Raw genomic sequence first — 20713 nt, 5'->3', positions numbered from 1 at the left:
TTACTCAGGCCCTCTCGCCCACCCTATTCCCGTAGCCCCACACGTTTCCCATGGCTAATCTGTCTACCTACATTTCATGGGACACTAAAGGGCAATTTAGAGTGGCCAATCCACCTGACTAGCGCATCATTCTCAGATTTTAAATGAACAATTTATCTCGTAACATTTGCCATTTGCGGGAGATAACTGCAAACATTTAACACTTTTTGCGTGTCAAAGTATTTACAAATAAGCGAGGGGATTAAGGGTTATGGGGAGAGGGCGGGAATGTGGAACTGAGACACGACAGATCAGCCATGATCTTATTGGATGGCGGGGCAGGCTTGAAGGGCTAGATGGCCTACTCCTGCTCCTATTTCGTATGTTCTTATGTTCTAAGGCCTGGTTCTAGTTTTTCAGACTCTGCCACTTTGTCCTAGACTTCCCAACAAGCAGAATTTTTTTTTTCTATCCGTCCTACCTGTTCCCGCACATCTTTGGAGTATAGGAGGGAAAGCAACATATGGAGGAAACCCACATAGATACAGGGAGAACGTGCAAACTCCATACAGTCACCTTAAGCTGGAATTGAACCCTAGTCCTTAGTGCTGTGAGGTAGCAGTGCTAACCACCTTGCCACCCTTTATCTTAAATGGGATAAAAACTGTTTTGATTTTGATATCCCTGAACATTTTCTTTTCACATTCCCTTTCTGTAGGTCTTACTATCTATTCTGGAGGAATCAATGTTCACAATCACTGTTTTATCATTTCTTTTTCTTGTTTGTGGAATGGCTGGTATTTTATCTTGAAATTGTCACAATATTAATTTAATTTCATTTGTCACTCTGTAACATTGTTGGTGCTTGAAAAGAAAAGCCATTTGGGATTGTTAACCGATCAGTCTGGGATATTCTGATTCCTGAAGCATTTGTGCTGTATTTGACCAGAAGTGACTGCAACATGATAGATCTTATCAGAGAACAGCACCTCAACTCCTCTGATATGTGATGGGGTCCCATGCTGAGAAACATAATTTACAAGATCAAGTGTACAAGAATGTCAGATACAAGCCTGGAAATCTCTCAGGCCCAAATGGCAGTAATTGAGAAATTGTTGAGAATTACTGCATCAAAAGTGAATGCCAATATTCCATTGTTGAATATATTCAAATGAGAGATAGACAGATCAAGGAATCTGGGAGTATGGTGGGAGAGTGGAGTTGAGATAGAAGCTGAACCATGATTTATTAAAACCATAGAATCCCTATGGTGCAGAAAGAAGCCATTCAGCCCATCAAGCCTGCACCGACAACAATCCCACCCAGGCCCTATTGCCGTAACTGCACATATTTACTGCCCATGACACTAAGGGCAATCTAGCATGGCCAATGCACCTAACCTGCACGTCTTTGAAGTGTGGGAGGAAACTAGAGCACCTGGAGGTAACCCACGCAGACACAGGGAGAACGTGCAAACTCCACACAGTCACCTGAGGCTGGAATCAAACCCAGGTCGCTGGTGCTGTGAGACAGCAGCGCTAACTACAGTACCACCACTCAGCTCTCATTGGTGCAGGCTCAAGGGGCTCTTTGATCTACTCCTGCTCCTATTTCTAATGTTCTTAATGACCGCACAGAAAGAAGACTGATTTTTATAACGCGGAGTTGAAAGAATTGGATTTAACTATCAAATTCAAGGATCTAATAATGCAAAGAGTGAAAGATAAAAGCACAACTTGTGTGCTGATTATTGCATTTGATCTGATTTGATTTGATTTACTATTGTCATATGTATTAGAATACAACGAAAAGTATTGTTTCTTGTATGCTATACAGACAAAGCATACCACACCGACGGAAGGAAAGGCGAGGGGGCAGAATCTAGTGTTATCATCATAGTTAGGGTGTAGAGAAAGATCAATTCAACCCAAAAGTCTGATGGCAGCAGAGAAGAAGCTGTTTTTGAGTCAGTTGGTATGTGTCCTCAGACTTTTATATCTTTCTCCCAAAGAAGAAGGTGAATCTGGAGTGCGTGGGGTCCTTGATTATGCTGGCTGCTTTTCCGAGGCAGCAGGAACTGTAGACAGTGTCAATGGATGGGAGCTGGTTTGAGTGATGGACTGAGCTTCGTTCACAATATTGAGAGGAGCTATTCTCAATCACACTCAATAAACCATCCATTTTAATGTGTACATTTCTCATTTGTTCTGCACTTCCACTTCTCCCTGACCCACTCTATTAATTTACAGCATTTCAACACCCAGCACAGCGTCTGTCACCTTCTACAATCTCAATCTGCAAATCCCAGCTGTTTCCTTACTGCTGAGAATATACTTGTTCCTTTTTCCTCCAAAGAATTGCAATTCTGATCCATGGCACTCAATAACCTGTGACTTTAACTCACCTCTGTAATCTGTCATTATTTGTTGCCACTCCAGCCTTTATGAATATTAAACTGTGACCTTTTCCATCCCTCAAACAAAAATTTCTGCTCTTTCCAAATCAGAACTGATTTCTGTTTTTGGTGAAAGCCTAAAGGATTTCACTTATACTGCTAACTTACTGAACCCGAATCCATCAAAATGTCAAGGACAGAAGCAGGGATACAGATTACTTTTATATTCACTTTTTTTAACATTCACTGAAACCTTTTAGATCGACATTGCTCTATTACATTTTGGAAAATAGGAGAGAGGGTGTTGAAAAACTGCTTTGATTCAATGTTATAAAATGATTGGGTAGGAGCTTTGAGGCTGATTTTCTGTAACTATTTTAACACTGGGGAAGGATGCAAATCTTTGTTAGAGTAAACAAAGCAAGATGTATTTTATTTTATTTAGCCCAAGCGCTCTTTTTCAATCCCATACATAGAATTTTGACATCTTTATATGTGCAAAAAAGTTATATGATGCTGTATAAAATATTTGATGATCTCCTGTGGAGTTAGTCCTGTGGTCTGCAAAACATAGGTGTTTAAATATCTTGTCTTATTAAGGCCACTATGCTGGTACCCCATATGCAGAACTTGTCATGCAATGCGTTTGTGAAGGTTGAAGGTTGCTGAGGCAAATTCCTATAGATAGGGAACAGGTTAGAAATTAATGGTTTGTATCTTTGGGAAAAGGATTATTGAGGTCATAAAGTTCAGTAGAATGTCTCGTTTGTCCTTGCTTTTAATCCTTTTGACCATCTACAGGATGACAATACATACATTGCCAGCACATGATAACACAATGCGCTTGACTCTATGTACATATGAATGCATAAACAATACTCCATATAAGAGATGAATGCTGCGGTACGGACCAGGATTTTCCCATCCTGCCCGTCGTGGGAATCACAGCAGGCTTGGGGGGGATGGTGGGGTGGACCATGCTAAGGTTCGTTGACCTCAGACGCAATTTTCTGGTTTTTGGGGCAAGCGTGGCTCCAAAATCCTGCCCACTGTTTCTTTTCAGAATTCAGATAACTTTATACAAACATCATTAACAAAGCCCTCTGGAAAATCATAGCATGATCAGACTGAGTCAGCAAGAATTTACAACAATTTTATGAGAGCTTGTTGAGAATGTGTCTCATAGGCTAAATATGGGTGAGCCACTGGATGTAATATATTTGGATTTCCTGAAGGCATTCAGTAAGGTACCACACAAAAATACAATAGGCAAGTTAAAAGCTTATGGAGTTGAGGAAATAGATAGAGGAATGGTTACTGGTCAGGAAGCAGAAAGTAGGGATAGAAAGGCCTTTTTCGAGTTAAGAACATAAGAACATAAGAAATAGGAGCAGGAGTAGGCCATCTAGCCCTTCGAGCCTGCCCCGCCATTCAATAAGATCATGGCTGATCTGTCGTGGCTCAGTTCCACATTCCCGCCCTCTCCCCATAACCTTTAATCCCCTCTCTTATCAAAAACCCATCAACCCACATCTTAAAAATATTTAGCGAGGTAGCCTCCACCACTTCAATGGGCAGAAAATTCCAGAGATTCACCACCCTTTGAGTGAAGAAGTTCTTCCTCAACTCTGTTCTAAACCACCCCCCCTTTATCTTGAGGCTGTGCCCCCTAGTCCTACTGTCCTTTCTGAGCGGGAAGAGTCTCTCCACCTCTATCCTATCCATCCCATTCATCATCTTATACGTCTCAATGAGATCGCCCCTCATTCTTCTAAACTCTAACGAGTACAAGCCTAGTTTATTCAGCCTCTCCTCATAGCTCAACCCCCGCAACTCCGGCATCAACCTCGTAAACCTCCTCTGCACTCCCTTCAAGGCCAAAGTATCCTTGCGTAAGTACGGCGACCAAAACTGCACACAGTACTCCAGCTGCGGCCTCACCAATGCCCTATACAGCCGCAGCAAGACCTCCCTACTTTTATATTCAATCCCCCTTGCTATGAAGGCCAGCATCCCATTCGCCTTCCTGACCACCTGCTGCACCTGCAGGCTGGGTTTTTGCGACTCATCCACAAGGACCCCGAGGTCCCTCTGCACCGTCGCCTGCTGCAGTTTTTTGCCACGTAAGTAATAATCCTTCCTACCATTATTCCTACCAAAGTGGACCACCTCGCACTTGCCAACTTTAAATTCCATTTGCCAGTTCCTGGCCCATTCGCCCAGCCTATCTAGATCCTTCTAGATATAATATAATATTATATTTTTATATTTTTATTTGGGGCCACTGCTGTTCGTAATCTTTATTAATGATCTGGATGAGGGTATAGTTGGGTGGATTAGTAAGTTTGCTGATGACACCAAAGTCGGAGGTGTGGTAGATTGTGAGGAAGGGTGTCGAAGTTTGCAGGGTGACTTGGACAGGTTGCAGAGCTGGGCCGCGAGGTGGCGGATGGAGTTTAATGCGGAGAAGTGTGAGGTAATCCATTTCGGTAGGAATAACAGATGTGTTGAGTATAGGGCTAACGGGAGGACTTTGAATAGAGTGGAGGAGCAGAGGGATCTAGGTGTATGTGTACATAGATCCCTGAAAGTTGGGAATCAAGTAGATAAGGTTGTTAAGAAGGCGTACGGTGTCTTGGCGTTTATTGGTAGGGGGATTGAATTTAGGAGTCGCAGCGTCATGTTGCAACTGTACACAACTCTGGTGCGGCCGCACTTGGAGTACTGTGTGCAGTTCTGGTCCCCACATTACAGGAAGGACGTGGAGACTTTGGAGAGGGTGCAGAGGAGGTTTACCAGGATGTTGCCTGGTATGCAGGGGAGGTCCTATGAGGAGAGACTGAGGGATTTGGGGTTGTTTTCACTGGAAAGAAGGCGGCTAAGAGGGGATCTTATAGAAACATATAAGATGATTAGAGGTTTAGATAGGGTGGATGGTGATAGCCTGTTTCCTCGGATGGAGAAATCTAGCACGAGGGGGCATGGCTTTAAATTAAGGGGGGGTAGTTATAGGACGGATGTCAGGGGTAGGTTCTTTACCCAGAGGGTGGTGAGGGACTGGAATGCCCTGCCTGCTGCAGTTGTAAATGCGCCTAGTTTGGGGGCGTTTAAGAGATCTGTGGATAGGTTTATGGACGAAAAGGGAGTGGTTTAGATTAGTGGGTCAATGTTTTTTTTTTAAAAATAAGACTGGTCGGCGCAACATTGTGGGCCGAAGGGCCTGTTCCGCGCTGTAATGTTCTATGTTCTATGTTCTATGTTCTGTAGCCTCTCCACATCCTCCGCACAATTTGCTGTTCCACCAATCTTGGTGTCATCAGCAAATTTTGACACCATACACTCGGTTCCCTCCTCCAGATCATCTATATAAATGGTAAATAGCTGAGGCCCCAGCACCGACCCCTGGGGCACTCCACTAGTCACCAACCGCCAATTCGAATAGCACCCGTTGACCCCCACTCTCTGCCTCCTATTTGACAACCAATCCTCTATCCACGCTAACACCCTACCCCCAACTCCATGTCCCCTGACCTTCTGCAATAACCTTGGCAGGCTGTAACTAGTGGAGTGCTGCAAGGATCAATGCTGGGGTATCAGATATTTACAAACTATATTACTAACTTCAATGAAGAGACCAAGAGTAATGCATTCAAGTTTGCTGTTGGCTCAAAATTAGGTAGGAATGTAATCTGTGAGGAGGATACAAAGAAACTGCAAAGACACAGTAAGTGAATTGTCAATAAGGTGCCAGATGGAGTATAAGGTGGGGAAATGTGAGGCTATTACTATCATTATTAAAATAGAAAAGTAGCTTTTTTTCAAAAGGTATGTGATATTCAGAGACATTTGTATGTACTCATGCAAGGGACACAGAAATTTAACATGCAAGTACAGCAAGCAAGTAGGGAAGCAAATAGTATGTTAGCCTTTATTGCTAAGAGACTGGAGTGTAACAGCAAGGAAGTATTACTACAATTGATTCCCTGGATAAGAGGCCGGGGAAAGTGGACCCATTCAGTCTAGGAGAATGAGAGGTGAGGTGATCTCATTGTGATATTAAAACGTTTGTGATGTGACTTGACAAGGTAGACACTGAAAGCGACTGTTTCACCTGGATCATGAATCTAGAAGGTGGCATACAGCCACAGGATAAGGGGTTGATTACTAGGACTGAGAAGGGGGGGGGGGGGCGGGGTTGGAAATTGCTTCATTCAGAGGTTCATGAATTTTTGGAATTATCTATCCCATAGTGTTGTAGATGCTGCATTCTTTAGTACATTCAAGACTGGGATGGATAAAGTTTTGATCTCTCACAGAGTATGGGAACAGATGGAAGGGTGAAGATAAGTCAGGAAGTTAGCCATGATCATACTGAATGACACTGCAGGCTCAAGGGGCCATATGATTCACTCTTGCCTCTGTTACTTATGTTTCTTTATTCAATAGAAAATATAAAATAATTTTGATTGCCTTCCTTTTTTTTGCTCAATTACAAATACAGTCAAATGAATTTATTTTCAATGGATTCATTCCCACTCCACCACAACCACTTCTGCCCCCACTTTCCATATTCCCCTCATCCATATACAAAACATCTATGCTTATGAGCATAGAATCCGTCGCAGTCTGAAATGGATACCCAAACTAAATGATGCATTAAATTTGGCATTTGAGTCAGGAGATTTGTCTCACAAGTATCAAGTTTCTATGCCATGCAACTTTGTAACAATGGGCAGGGTTCTCTGGCCTCTTCATGGCGTCCCTCTGATGGCAGAAGGCGGTGCACTGTTGGTGGGTGGCAAAATCTTCTTGTCCCGCTGCAGTCAATGGGGTTTCCTATTGGCTGCACTCCACATCGTCCTGAGACCCATGCAGCGGTGCACAAATAGTGGGACCAGAAGATACTGCCAGTGTGACCAGCCAAAAAGTTCTGGTCAATATAAAAACATTTAACCACATCTCTCTATCACTCAAATTTAAAAAATCACACAAGCTGCCATGAAAAAAAGGTTTTCTTGTAAGGGCCTTCACAGATAGGCGCTCAAGGCCATTGGTCTGGACAAAACAATTAAATCAGGCATCTGTAACTAGGAAAAAGGGAGTGATCCACAGACACAGGAATGAGGTGGACCATGATAATGTGTAAAAAAATGGATTAAGTCTTCACACTGATTGGATGTTATAATGAAGCAAGTATAAAGTGATTGTGATTGGTATATGCTAATTGCTTATAATCTAATTTGAAAAGTATAATTGGTTATATATCTCAGAATACTTCACTGGCTAGCGACAGAATATGAGCTGTAACTTTCCAGTGATCTTTCTTTGGCTTGAAATTAAACCAGTTGTTTAAGAGAACTCCATGACTTGGTCTGATTACTTGAAAACTAGAGAAGTGATCAATTAAAAGGTTGACATCAAAGCCTGCAACACCTTGCATTTGTCGCAAGGTACCAATCATAACAAATCTTGGGTTCTCATTTAGGACCTGGTTACTACTCAGGTAACAGCACTTAAAGCAGCTTTTACTAAACACCCAGGCACACAAAATTCAAACAAAGTAAAACATGAATAAAAATTATAAGAACAATATGACAGAGCTGCCTTCATTCCAAGAGGAATTGCAAGGGCACTGGGGTTGTAAATGGCCTGTGCAAATGAATTCTAAACACAAACATAAACATGATGAGTTCACAGGTCTTCAACTGAAACTATAATTGCTGGGAAGGCTTAATTCTATTTAATAGAAAGTGAATTTATGCCATATCATAGTAGTTTCCATATAATAATACAGGGTCAGATACATGTAGTATTTAATGCTGATTATCCTGTTTGTATGTTTGTTCCTCCAGACAACCCTACATCAAAACCAAACTTTATTCATGAACAAGAATTGCAGAGGTTTATTTGTTTAAGTCTACCTTGTTTCAGAAACAGTTTTGGGTGTTCTGAGTATTTAGTTAACCATCCAGCACTCATCTTGCTAATTGCAAAATGTGCAGTTTAAAGGCAGTTTAGCAGACACAAACATCATTGTTCCTGCTGTCCTAATAGCTCTGAGCTTTGTAGACCAAGGAAGCTAAAGGCAATAGTCCCAACCCGTGGTGAGTTAAGTGGTTTTAGCCGAGCAATGATAAGAACAGCATGGATAGCTTCATGCTGCCAGGATAAAGAAAGGAAAAACATCAAGGGTTTTTGTTGCAGATGGCAATAGACTGAGCTACTGGAACAACCTGTGTAGATTCCAAATGAAGAAAGTATTTTTAACCATAATGTCCAATGTTTCCAGCATTGTCACTTCGGTGCACTACCAGAAGATACTAAAAACAGTGGAATCATATGCAGAAGAATTTTGCATCTTAAAGTTTATATTTATTAGTGTCAGAAGTAGGCTTACATTAACACTGCAATGAAGTCACTGCGAAAATCCCGCAGTCACCACACTCTGACACCTGTGCGGGTACACTGAGAGAGAATTTAGCAAGGCCACCAGCACATCTCTCGGACTGTGAAAGGAAACCGGAGCACTCAGAGGAAACCCATGCAGACATGGGGAGAACGTGCAGACTCTGCACAGACAGTGACCCAAGCTGGGAATTGAACCCAGGTTCTTGATGCTGAGAGGCAGCAATGCTAACCACTGTGCCACCCACAAAAAGTGAGAGAACTGGACAAAAAAAAAGACACACATACAGCGTTGATTAAAGAATATGAAAAAAAGAAACATTTTTCCTTTTAAAGATTTAACAGAAGAAAACAAGTCAGTGTTTCAAACTAATTATTTTCTGAATTGATTAAAACAAAATGTTTTAATATTATGCACCCTAATGTACAAAGCAGCCCAAATTCTCCACCAAACACACACACACCCCCCCCCCCCCCACCCCGTAACCCAATTCTTCCTCTGTATTCTGAACAAGTCAACTCCAAAAGCAGGTTCTCAAATGGTGGTCAGCTATTATATCTGACACTAAACCAATAGATGTCAGGGTAATGAAGAATGCATTTCTGAGCCACTTTCAATTGTGGTCAATCTGCCAAAGAAGCAAAGCACACATTCAATTTTTGCCGTATCTTCTTGAACATAGATCATCCAACATTGAATAAAGTATGCATGAGAGCCTGCCTTCACAAAGAAGTGGTAACTTACTACTGAATATGCCACCGCTCATGGCAAATAATTACTTCACAAGATTTGGTTACAGTAGGAACAAAACACCTTCCTATGATAAAGTCACATGAAAGTATAAAATGCGGACCACATCATGTTGGGAATAAAGACTACTATGGCATGGAGAGGCAGTGGCGTAATGATATTGTCACTAAACTAGTAATCAGAGACCCAGCAAATGCTCAGAGGACGTTGATTTCGAATCCCGACATGGCAAATGGTGAAATTTGAGTTTAATGGACATCTGAAATTAAAAATCTTATGATGACCATGGAACCATTATTGTAAAAACCCTTCTGGTTCACGAAAGCTCTTTAGGGAAAGAAATCTGACATACTTACCTCATCTGGCCTACCTGTAATGGGCAATAAATGCTGGCTGAGACAATGATGCCTATTCACATCCCAAATAAGATTTTAAAAATGCCACATTGTGTTGATAAGCCAGCCGAGGGCCAAGACAAAGATTAAGAGTGAAAATTTAATTGCTCTCGAAAATGGGGTCCAGGGATCACAATGCACAATCAATCCATATCCATTCATAGAATAGAATCCCTACAGCGCTGAAGGAGTCCTTTCGGCCCATCATGTTTGCACTGTCCACAATTCCACCCAGGCCCTAGTACCGCAAACCCACATATTTACCCTGCTAATCCCCCTGACACTAGAGTCAATTTAGCATGGCCAATCAACCTAACCCACACATCTTATTCAATGCACACCAACTTTGTGCGGCAAAATGTCTGCACACTTCAGCAGGGGTCCAATTTGTGTGAAGCTAGCGTTGCCTAAAGCCAGCCTTTTAAAAGGTAGAATGTGGGAAAGCAACGAGAATGCATGGTAGTCGTCAAATCTAGACATAACAAAGGTATGACTGAGGGTTTCAGTAGCAGATGAAACTGAGACAGGACTTGAGCTGGATTGTATTACAGAGGTTTAGATAGGTCTTAGTAATGGCATGACTAAGACGTCGGAAGTTCACTTCGTAGACAAATGTGACATCAAGTTTGGGAACAAACTGGTTTAATCTCAGATTGTTGCTAGGAAGAGGGATGAAGTCTGTAGTCAGGGAACAAGATTTGGAGCAGGGAATGGAAAAAATGGTTTGAGACTTCAAATATTCAATTGTTGGAAATTTTTGCACATCCAGTTAGTGAAGCAGAATGGTAATTTCGCAGAGGAGTCGAGAGAGGTAGTGAGAGCAGGCTGTTCATCAGCATGAAAACAGTTTACATGTGTCTTCAGAAGTCCATGAGAAATAGGAGGGGCCAATGATAAATCCATGGGGGAATGCCATGTGTGGTGGGGGAGGGAGAGGAAGAGAAGCCAATGCAAGTACCATAAAAGAAGTGAACAAGGTGAGAGCAGTCTGACCAGCAAACAGACATTGGAGGAGGATGATTTACTCAGCAATGTTAAAGGTTGCTGACTAGGCAAGAAAGACAAGATGAGAAATATTGGTAAGAGCTGACTCAGTGCTGTAGTTGTGATGGAAATCTGATTGGAGGGGTTGCAACATAGAATGGGAATGGATTTGTGAGTCGACAACATGCTCAGACGCCTTGCAAGAAAGTGGAGATGACACAGTAATTTTCAAGGACAGTGAGGTCAAGGGTGTTTTTTAAGGAAAGGTGTTATATTGGCAGCTTTACAGGAGACAAGAACCTCAAGGGAGAGAACCATTTACGATATCGGTTAAAATGGGGACTGGGAGAGGAAATTAGTTCAGGACTAGGGTAGGCCAGATCATTGTAGCAGGTTGAGCTCGTGGACACGGCAGAGATATGGTCTTGTTCCTAGTGACAAAAAGTCCATGAGCTCCTTATACTTATCGTTGGAGGTGAGGATGATGAGGATTAGGGAGAGCACTTTAAGAAGATGGTTTGCAGTAGAGAAAGAGAAGTGAAAGTTTACCTTTGCATTTCAGGATAATCCTAGAATGGTGAGTAGTTTTACAGACAAGGACAAAACCTGATAGTTTTTTTTGTTAAGTGGTCAAGCCAAATCTGGAGGTAATTGGTCTTCTGCGCTCCTTACAATTGAAAAGAGAACTGTACACGAGAAAAAGGCCAGGATGAGAGAGAGTAATGTTGTTATTGGGGTTTAGGGCATCACGGATGAAGGTGAAAGTGTGATTGAGTAAATCAGTAGCTGCAGAATCGTTGTGCCAAATGAAGGAGCCGAGGCTAACTGGTTGGGATTTTGAAGATGATGTTGGTAAGTGAATTGAGGATTAGATTTTTTTCAAGGATGGATGAAGAAGCTGGGAGGTGGAATGGAGATGCGGCTGGCGATTTATACAAGACAGCATTGTGCATGCTGACTGACAGTGTGTTCTGCCAACTTTGCATTCCTCAAGCACAGATAACCATCCCAAAATGGCATCTGGCACAGGTCACACAGCAAATGAGCATGCTATGCAGACACCATCAAAATGGCTCCCACATCCGTAATTATAGGTATTGATCACTGACTCGCTGCAATTCAGAAGGAGGCCATTCGGCCCATCGAGTCTGCACCGACTCTCTGACAGAGCATCTCACCCAGGCCCTATCCCTGCAACGCCTCGTGTACTTACCCTGCTAGTCCCCCGACATATCTTGGGGCACTAAGGGGAAATTTAGCATGGCCAATTCACCTAATCTGCACATCTTTGGACCATGAGAGGAAATGGGAATACCGAGAGGAAACCCAAACAGGCAAGTTCCACACAGACAATCACCCAAGGCCAGAATTAAACCTGGTTCCCTGCCGCTGTGAGGTAGCATTGCTAACCACAGTGCCACCATGCCATTATTATGGGGCTGAATCTTGTGGCCCAAGTCTGGGAACACTCACGACACCCGGATAAATATAAAATCTAGCCTCCATTTCCCTATTTGATAGTCTAATTAAAGATGTGTTTATACTGAAGCTTTCACATTACTGCAAAATGATCTGAGTTCAAATGGGAGCAATGTGAGACGTCCTGAAGCAGGGTGGTCTCATGTTGCTTAGGTTGAGCATAATATGGAGTATAATTCTAGCAGCTCATGGTTTAAATGGGACCTCTTGATCACAATTAAACTTACCTTTTTTTATTTATTTGTGGGGTGTGGGTGCCACTGGCTGGCCAGCATTTATTATAGTGCTTCATAAGAGTGTGTCAGAAGTAGTTTAGAGATGGTTTATCAGACTAATACCTGGAATGGATGGGTTGCCCTTTGTGGAAAGGGTGGACAGGCTGGGCTTGTATCTACTGGAGTTTAGAAGACTAAGAGGCAACTTAATTGGGACATAGGATCCCAAAGGGTATTGACAGGATGGGTGCAGAGAGGCTGTTCCTCTTGTGGGAGAGTCTGAAATTAGGGGTCATAGTTTAAAAATAAGGGGTAGCCCATTTAATATGGAGTTGAGGCTGAATGTTTTTCACTCAAATGGTGATGAGACTCTGGAACTCTCTTCCTGAAAAGTGGTGGAAGCTGGAACCTTTGAATATTTTTAAGGTGGAAATGGATAGATTTTTAGTAAGCAAGAGGGTAAAAGGTTATTGGGTATAGGTGGGATGCAGATTTGAGGTTACAATTGGATCAGCCAGATCTTATTAAACGGTGGAGCAGGGCCAAGGGACTGAATGGCCTTACTGCTCTTCTTGATCCTAAATTTAAAAGAAAGTTTAAACACTGAGCCTCGTAAGGCAATAGGTCAGATGGCTAAAAGTTTGGTCAGAGAGTTAAGAACATAAGAACATAAGAAATAGGAGCAGGAGTAGGCCATCTGGCCCTTCGAGCCTGCCCCGCCATTCAATAAGATCGTGGCTGATCTGTCGTGGCTCAGTTCCACTTTCCCGCCCTCTCCCCATAACCCTTAATCCCCTCTCTTATCAAAAACCCATCAACCCGCTTCTTGAAAATATTTAGCGAGGCAGCCTCCACCACTTCAACGGGTAGAGAATTCCAGAGATTCACCACCCTTTGAGTGAAGAAGTTCCTCCTCAACTCCGTTCTAAAACACCCCCCCTTTATCTTGAGGCTGTGCCCCCTCGTCCTACTGTCTTTTTTCAGTGGGAAGAGTCTCTCCACCTCTATCCTATCCATCCCATTCATCATCTTATACGTCTCAATGAGATCTCCCCTTATTCTTCTAAACTCTAACGAGTACAAGCCTAGTTTATTCAGCCTCTCCTCATAGTTCAACCCCCTCAACTCCGGTATCAGCCTAGTAAACCTCCTCTGCACTCCCTCCAAGGCCAAAATATCTTTGCGCAGGTGCGGCACCCAAAACTGCACACAGTACTCCAGCTGCGGCCTCACCAATGCCCTATACAGCTGCAGCAAGACCTCCCTACTTTTATATTCAATCCCCTTCGCTATGAAGGCCAGCATCCTATTCGCCTTCCTGACCACCTGCTGCACCTGCAAGCTGGGTTTTTGCAACTCATGCACAAGGACCCCGAGGTCCCTCTGCACCGTCGCCTGCTGCAGTTTTTCGCCACGTAAGTAATAGTCCTTCCTACCATTCTTCCTACCAAAGTGGACCACCTCACACTTGCCAACATTAAATTCCATTTGCCATTTCCTGGCCCATTCGCCCAGCCTATCTAGATCCTTCTGTAGACTCTCCACACCCTCCGCACAATTTGCCGTTCCCCCAATCTTGGTGTCATCCGCAAATTTCGACACCCTACACTCGGTTCCCTCCTCCAGATCATCTATATAAATGGTAAAAAGCTGAGGCCCCAGCACCGACCCCTGGGGCACTCCACTAGTCACCATCCGCCAATCCGAATAGCACCCGTTGACCCCCACTCTCTGCCTCCTATTTGACAACCAATCCTCTATCCACGCTAACACCCTACCCCCAACTCCAAGTCCCCTGACCTTCTGCAATAACCTCTTATGAGGTACTTTGTCAAACGCCTTCTGAAAATCCAGAAAGACCACATCCACCGGCTCTCCTCTATCGACCGCCCTAGACACATCCTCATAGAACTCCAGTAAATTTGTCAGACACGACTTCCCTTTAATGAAACCGTGCTGCGTCTGCTCTATCAAGCAATTCCCTTCAAGATGCCTCGCAATTTCCTCCTTAATGACAGATTCTAACATTTTACCTACCACAGACGTTAAACTAACCGGCCTATAATTCCCTGCCTTTTGCCTGGCACCCTTCTTAAACAACGGCGTAACATTAGCCGTTTTCCAATCTTCCGGCACTTCCCCGGAATCCAGCGACGTCTGGAAAATAACCACCAATGCATCCACTATAACCTCCGCCATTTCTTTCAGAACCCTCGGATGCATTCCATCCGGTCCTGGGGACTTGTCCACAATCAGCCCCTCCAGTCTGTCGAGCACCGCCTCTCTAGTAACAGTAATGTCATTAAGACCCTCCAGTCCTACCACCTTTCCATCGCTAACACCCGGCAAATTATTCACGTCCTCCTCCGTGAAGACAGAAACAAAAAAGTTATTCAATACCTTAGCCATATCCCCATCCCCTACCACTAGGTCCCCTTTCTCATCCTCTAAAGGACCAACGTTCACCCTAGCCAGCCTCTTCCTTTTTATATATTTATAAAAACTCTTGCTATCCTTTTTTATATTAAGCGCTAGCCCAGCTTCATAGTTTCTCCTACCCTCCTTTATCAACTTCTTTGTCAATCTTTGTTGACATTTAAACCTCTCCCAATCCTCTTCTCGCCCACTACTCTTAGCTACTCTAAATTCCTCCGCTTTTAATTTAACACTTTCCTTCACCTCCTTCGAAGGAGGATAGGGAGGTGGATGAGGTGGAATGATTGAGGGAGAGAATCCCAGAATCTGAAGCCCAAGCAGCTGAAGGCGCAGCCATGGTTAAAAAAAAAGAAAAAAAAACCGGAGAAGTGGCAGATGGGCTTCAACGTGGATAAATGCGTAGTCGTCCACTTTGGCAGAACCAACGGGATGAACGAGTACACTATCAAGGGCAGGAGTCTTGGTAGTGTTGAGGAGCAGAAGGATCTTGGGGTCCGGGTCCACAGGACTCTTAAATCGGCCTCGCAGGTGGAAGAGGTGGTCAAGAAGGCGTATGGTGTACTGGCCTTCATAAATCGAGGGATTGAGTTTAGGAGTCGGGAGGTAATGCTGGAACTTTATAAGTCCCTTGTCAGGCCTCATTTGGAGTACTGTGCGCAGTTCTGGTCGCCTCACTATAGGAAAGACGTAGAAGCTATTGAAAGGGTACAGAGGAGATTTACAAGGATGTTGCCTGGACTGGGAGGCATGCCTTATGAAGTTAGGTTGAGGGAGCTGGGTCTCTTTTCCCTGGAGAGGCATAGGTTGAGAGGCGACCTGATAGAGGTTTATAAAATGTTGAGAGGAATGGATAGGGTGGATTCTCAGAGGCTATTTCCCCGGGTTGAAATGGTCACTACGAGAGGACACAGGTTTAAGGTGCGGGGAGGAAAGTACAGAAGTGATGTTAGGGGTAAGTTTTTCACTCAGAGGGTGGTGAGTGAATGGAATCGGCTGCCGTCAGTGGTGGTGGAGGTGAACTCGCTGGGGTCTTTTAAAAGACTTCTGGATGAGTATATGGGGTTTTATGGGATTGGGGGTTATAGATAGGTGTTGATGTGATCGGCGCAACTCGTGGGCCGAAGGGCCTGTTTGTGCTGTAGTGTTCTATGTTCTATGTTCTATTGCACATGCCTTATCCAACTTTAACTGTGTGGCTGGCTAGGCCATTTGGAGGGCAGTTGAGACTTAACCATATTGCTGTGGTTCTGGGGCCACATGTAGGCCAGACCAGGTAAGGATGGCAGATTTCCTTCTCTGAAGGACATTAGTAAACCAGATAGATTTTTCTGACAAACCACAATGGTTTCAAGGTCATCACTCGATTCTTCTTAATTCCAAATATTTTTATTGAATTCAAATTCCACCGTCTGCTGTGGTGAGATTTGAACACAGGTCATCAGAGCATTAGATAAAAGCAGATCACTGTGGATGCTGGAATCTGAAACCAAAAGACAAAATGCTGGAAAATCTCAACAGGTCTGACAGCATCTTAATGAGTGAAAAGAGCTGACGTTTTGAGTCCACATGATCCTTTGTCAAAGGATTAAAACCATTAGACTTTGCTTTGAGAAAGGATCATCTGGACTCGGAACATCAGCTCTTTTCTCTCCTTACAGATGCTGCCAGACCTGCTGAGATTTTCCAGCATTTTCTCTTCTGGTCACCCAAGCATTAGCTGAGTTTCTGGACTAATAGTTCAGTGATGATACCACCAGGCCATCATCTCCTTGAGATAATTTAAATGTTTTGAGTTGGGGGCTCTCCTTTTTAACCATATAAGTTCTCACTGGCTGAGAGATGAACTCTTGTGGATGCAGACTGCCTGGCAAGAACGCACAAATTAGAAAATTTGTATGAGAAACTTGCAGCATGAGGAAATTAATGATTTATATGAATACTGCAGTTCAATAAACAGATGCTCCATCACTATTTTCCCTGTTGATATTAGTTAGAGATCTTTTCTGAATGAAGATCTCTCCAGAATCATTCAATTATAAACATGCATTGCAAGGATGAGAATTTTGAAGTCATATTTTTCAGCAAATTATTTTAAAGTAAATAAAACATCAGGGTAATTTTTGTTTGTTTATCCTTTAGGTGAATGTTACTAGAAGATGCTGAAGTTTATATTGATTACTATTTAAAATTAAATCCATTTTATTATATTTGTTCTTACCATTGTGAAGATAGAGCTGTTTTCGTTACATTGGTGACATTGTACATGCATTTATGTAGATAACGAAGATTTGCCACCAAATCTTAAATGTTTTTAAACAATCCAATTTTACAACAAATATTAATCAGAGAAAACCTCCATCAATGGATTTACGACATCAAGACACTGAACGTCTTGGGAAATTCTCCTCCCTCCATACCTTGGCTTGACTGATTATCAAAGACATATTAATGGGTATTTGTTATGCATGTGTCCACATATATATATGTCTACATGTAAATGTCACTGCACATAGTAACAAGAGCAACATTATCTTCATGATAAAAGACATCAATTTAAATCCCGCTGTGTGTTTTCCACTCACGCAGTATGTGACAAAGATCAGGTCTGGAAAAACAGAGCAACTTCATTTTAATATTGTTTTCCTCTCATCAATATTTGAATATTTAAGGACTAAAGCCTCTCTCAGCGGCAGTTGTGTTGGCGTACAGAAGAATTTTAAAGAAATGCATAATTTTTATGTACTCATTCCCCATTTACATTTGATGGATTTATTGATGCATTAAAGTAGCACACAGAGGAACTTTGTAGAAATACACTTCACATATTTGTAATGAATATTATTGAGGTTAACCCTGATTAATCTTATCCAAAGGTACAACATGTATAAGGGATCAAGGACATGGTAACAAGGGATAAATGTAGGATCAAAAACAGAAAAATAGAGGGTAACATTTAAGGAAACAAAAAGCACAACTAATTTACTTTTAATGTTCTTTAATTTATCTTAGTTTATTTTGCATTCCACTGCGCGGTCAATTAATATTTTTGAGCAATGAGACCCTGTAGATAAGTCTATTTGTCTCAGCAGGTTTGAGTTCAGGGGTGGGATTTTGTAGATGTTGTAGGATCTTTCGGACCTTTCTATTGGTCCTCCAAAAGCCCCCGCTACTTGTCCCCCAGAAGATGCAACCGATAGCCAATGGCGAGCTGCCTCTGCTGTGGGAAACCAAGGGTGTGCTGGGGAAGGAAATCTCAGCCAATGCCAGTTCAGCAACTATCCTCTCATTTGGTACAAGAAAACTATGCTAGAATTTGATCCAAAGTGACCACTTTACATTTCCAATCTCGAGTTTACATTGGTTGAAAAGTGACTTTTGGAGCTAATGATCAAGAAACTCACTTCTACCTTAAAAAGTTGAAGCAAGAAGCAACACCAACTAAGCATCAGTTGATGCGTTCGAAGTGAGGATAGAGTTTTATTTCAAAAGCAACAAGATTGAAGGATATGGAGTACAGGTTGGGAAGAGGAATTCAAAAGGCAAATTGCCGTGGTCCACAAACTGGTGCAGTGCACTTGATGGATTATATGGCCTATTCTCTGTAGGTATAATTACAGCAAAACTGATTTCAACTGCAGATCAAGCTAGGTTCAAACACCATGGGAGGTTTCATGTTTCATGACTTGAAAATGTTGTTAGAGGACAAAAATAATATCATTTCATTAGCTGTTATTTATCACCAAGCTCCTTCTTTACATAATTTAACTTTTCCATTTTTTGTTTCCATTTTTGTTAAGTTCAAGGTGAAGTAGAAGGTTCAGCCACAACGTTGTTGGAGGATGAGCAGCCTTCCCTATCTTTTATGTTCCTATATTTAGAGGAGGCAATGGCCTGGTGGTATTATCGTTAGACTATTAATCCAGAAACTCAGCTAATGTTCTGGGGATCAGCTTTGAATCCTGCTGCAGCAGACGGTGGAATTTGAAATGAATAAAAAGTATATACATCTGGAATTAAGAATCTACCGATGACCACAAAACCATTGTCAATTGTCAGAAAAACCCATCTGGTTCCTTTAGGGAAGGAAATGTGCCATCCTAAACTGGTCTGGCCTACATGTGACTCCAGAGCCACAACAATGTGGTTGACTCTGGGCAACTAGGGATGGGCAATAAATGCTGGCCAGCCATCCATACCCTTGTCCCATCAAAGAATAAAACAAAACATTTAAAACAATTTTAGACAAAAATTATTTAGAGGAAAAATAGAAAAAGATATTGTGAATTTTCGTTACAAAGGATACTCAACATGAAATGCCACAGAAGAGTTTGTCCACATTTTTTTTGTGTATTGTGTATCAATTTATAAGGAAACGCAATTCACACACTTACCATCTTCTTCAGTTTGTATAACTATCTCGTCACTTTCTTTCCTTCCTTCTGGATTCACCAATACCAGCCGCAGCTTTACCGTAGTATATGGATGTAATCCCCGCAGTGTATAGTGGGATGATGTCTGCATTAGCTCTTCGGCCGTGTACTCACGGTGACCAAGAACATACTGATATTGAACGGTCAAGTTGTAGCTGTGGCAGCGAGTGACTGCATAACCAAATGGCTCCCAATGAATAGTCAACTGTCGTGATCGGACATCCACAACTTCTACATTCTGAGGTCCATGGACGGGATCTTTGCAGAGGAAAAAAGAAATGCATGTTATACTTAGACAGCTGCAAACTCTTGGAGTCGATTTTATATTGTAAAGATGAACCCAGAATTACACATTAATAAAGTGGAAGAATGCTTCCAAACACTGAACAGTAGCCGAGGATACAATTTCAACTCTTGGAGAAATGGCGACACATAACCCATTCACAAAGAATCAGGTTTCTCAGCCGCATTTTGATAGAATGTGAAAGGAAAGCATTTGTAATATCAAACCGACTAGAAACTAACTATTCCTTCAGAAAAGAAAATTATGGACTTCAACATCTGTGTCTTTTTCTGCTCCTGAAGTGAACACTTTGAAGGAAGGAGCATGAATGGCCTTTTCACCTCCAATACGATGATCACTAGGCCAGCCTTGCTTTCAGACACAACAATAGATTTTACTATTACACAGAGTCCATATTTATTCTGATATTTTCTTTTGCCAAAGGTACAAGTTGAACAGAATCACTCGTCTTTTATTGCACCTTGGTGAGTGTGCCTGCATAAATCAAACATTTAACCACTTCATGCTGACCTTGGACTTTCAGTGTTATAAATCACACAAAAAGAAACACATTCATCATAAAGTCTCTGAATATGACACACCCCTTGTAGTTCTTTCACTATAAAGCCATTTATATGCTGCACTTCACATTTCAATGCCCCGTAGAAAGAAAGGAAGGAGGAAAGAAAGAAGAATGAATTACAGACAATGATAAAGAAAGGGGAATCATTTATCATCTTAGCATTTCTATTAGGCCACCCCATACATTCAAATAATTATTTATCTTAAGTTCTGAGTGGTTTTTTTTCTCTTCAATGCAGAAGTACCAATCATACAGAAGGATTGGTGAAACAGTAATATGGGTTCCTTATTGGAAGTAAAGATTGGTTAGAGTTGACTAGGAGTCTTAAATATGGTACATCTGATCTCTATTCCTGCTGCGTGCAGGGTGACTACAAGT

The 20713-nt window shown here is 42.2% G+C and overlaps 1 protein-coding gene across 5 annotated transcripts in view; it reads right to left on the bottom strand.

Moving 5' to 3' along the window:
- LOC145353875 (receptor-type tyrosine-protein phosphatase T-like) overlaps positions 1-20713 on the bottom strand; it is a 1296999-nt gene that overhangs the window by 428165 nt on the left and 848121 nt on the right. For all 5 annotated transcript variants that reach the window (XM_080204786.1, XM_080204787.1, XM_080204789.1 and 2 more), the window contains exon 8: positions 19431-19727. In XM_080204786.1, coding sequence (XP_080060912.1) covers positions 19431-19727 — 297 coding nt within the window. The remainder of the gene's footprint in view (positions 1-19430; positions 19728-20713) is intronic.

The sequence above is a fragment of the Carcharhinus amblyrhynchos genome, chromosome 16, assembly GCF_965287045.1.
Source record: "Carcharhinus amblyrhynchos chromosome 16, sCarAmb.v2.hapA, whole genome shotgun sequence".
Taxonomy (NCBI): domain Eukaryota; kingdom Metazoa; phylum Chordata; class Chondrichthyes; order Carcharhiniformes; family Carcharhinidae; genus Carcharhinus; species Carcharhinus amblyrhynchos.
This window is presented reverse-complemented; position numbering and strand designations above follow the sequence as displayed.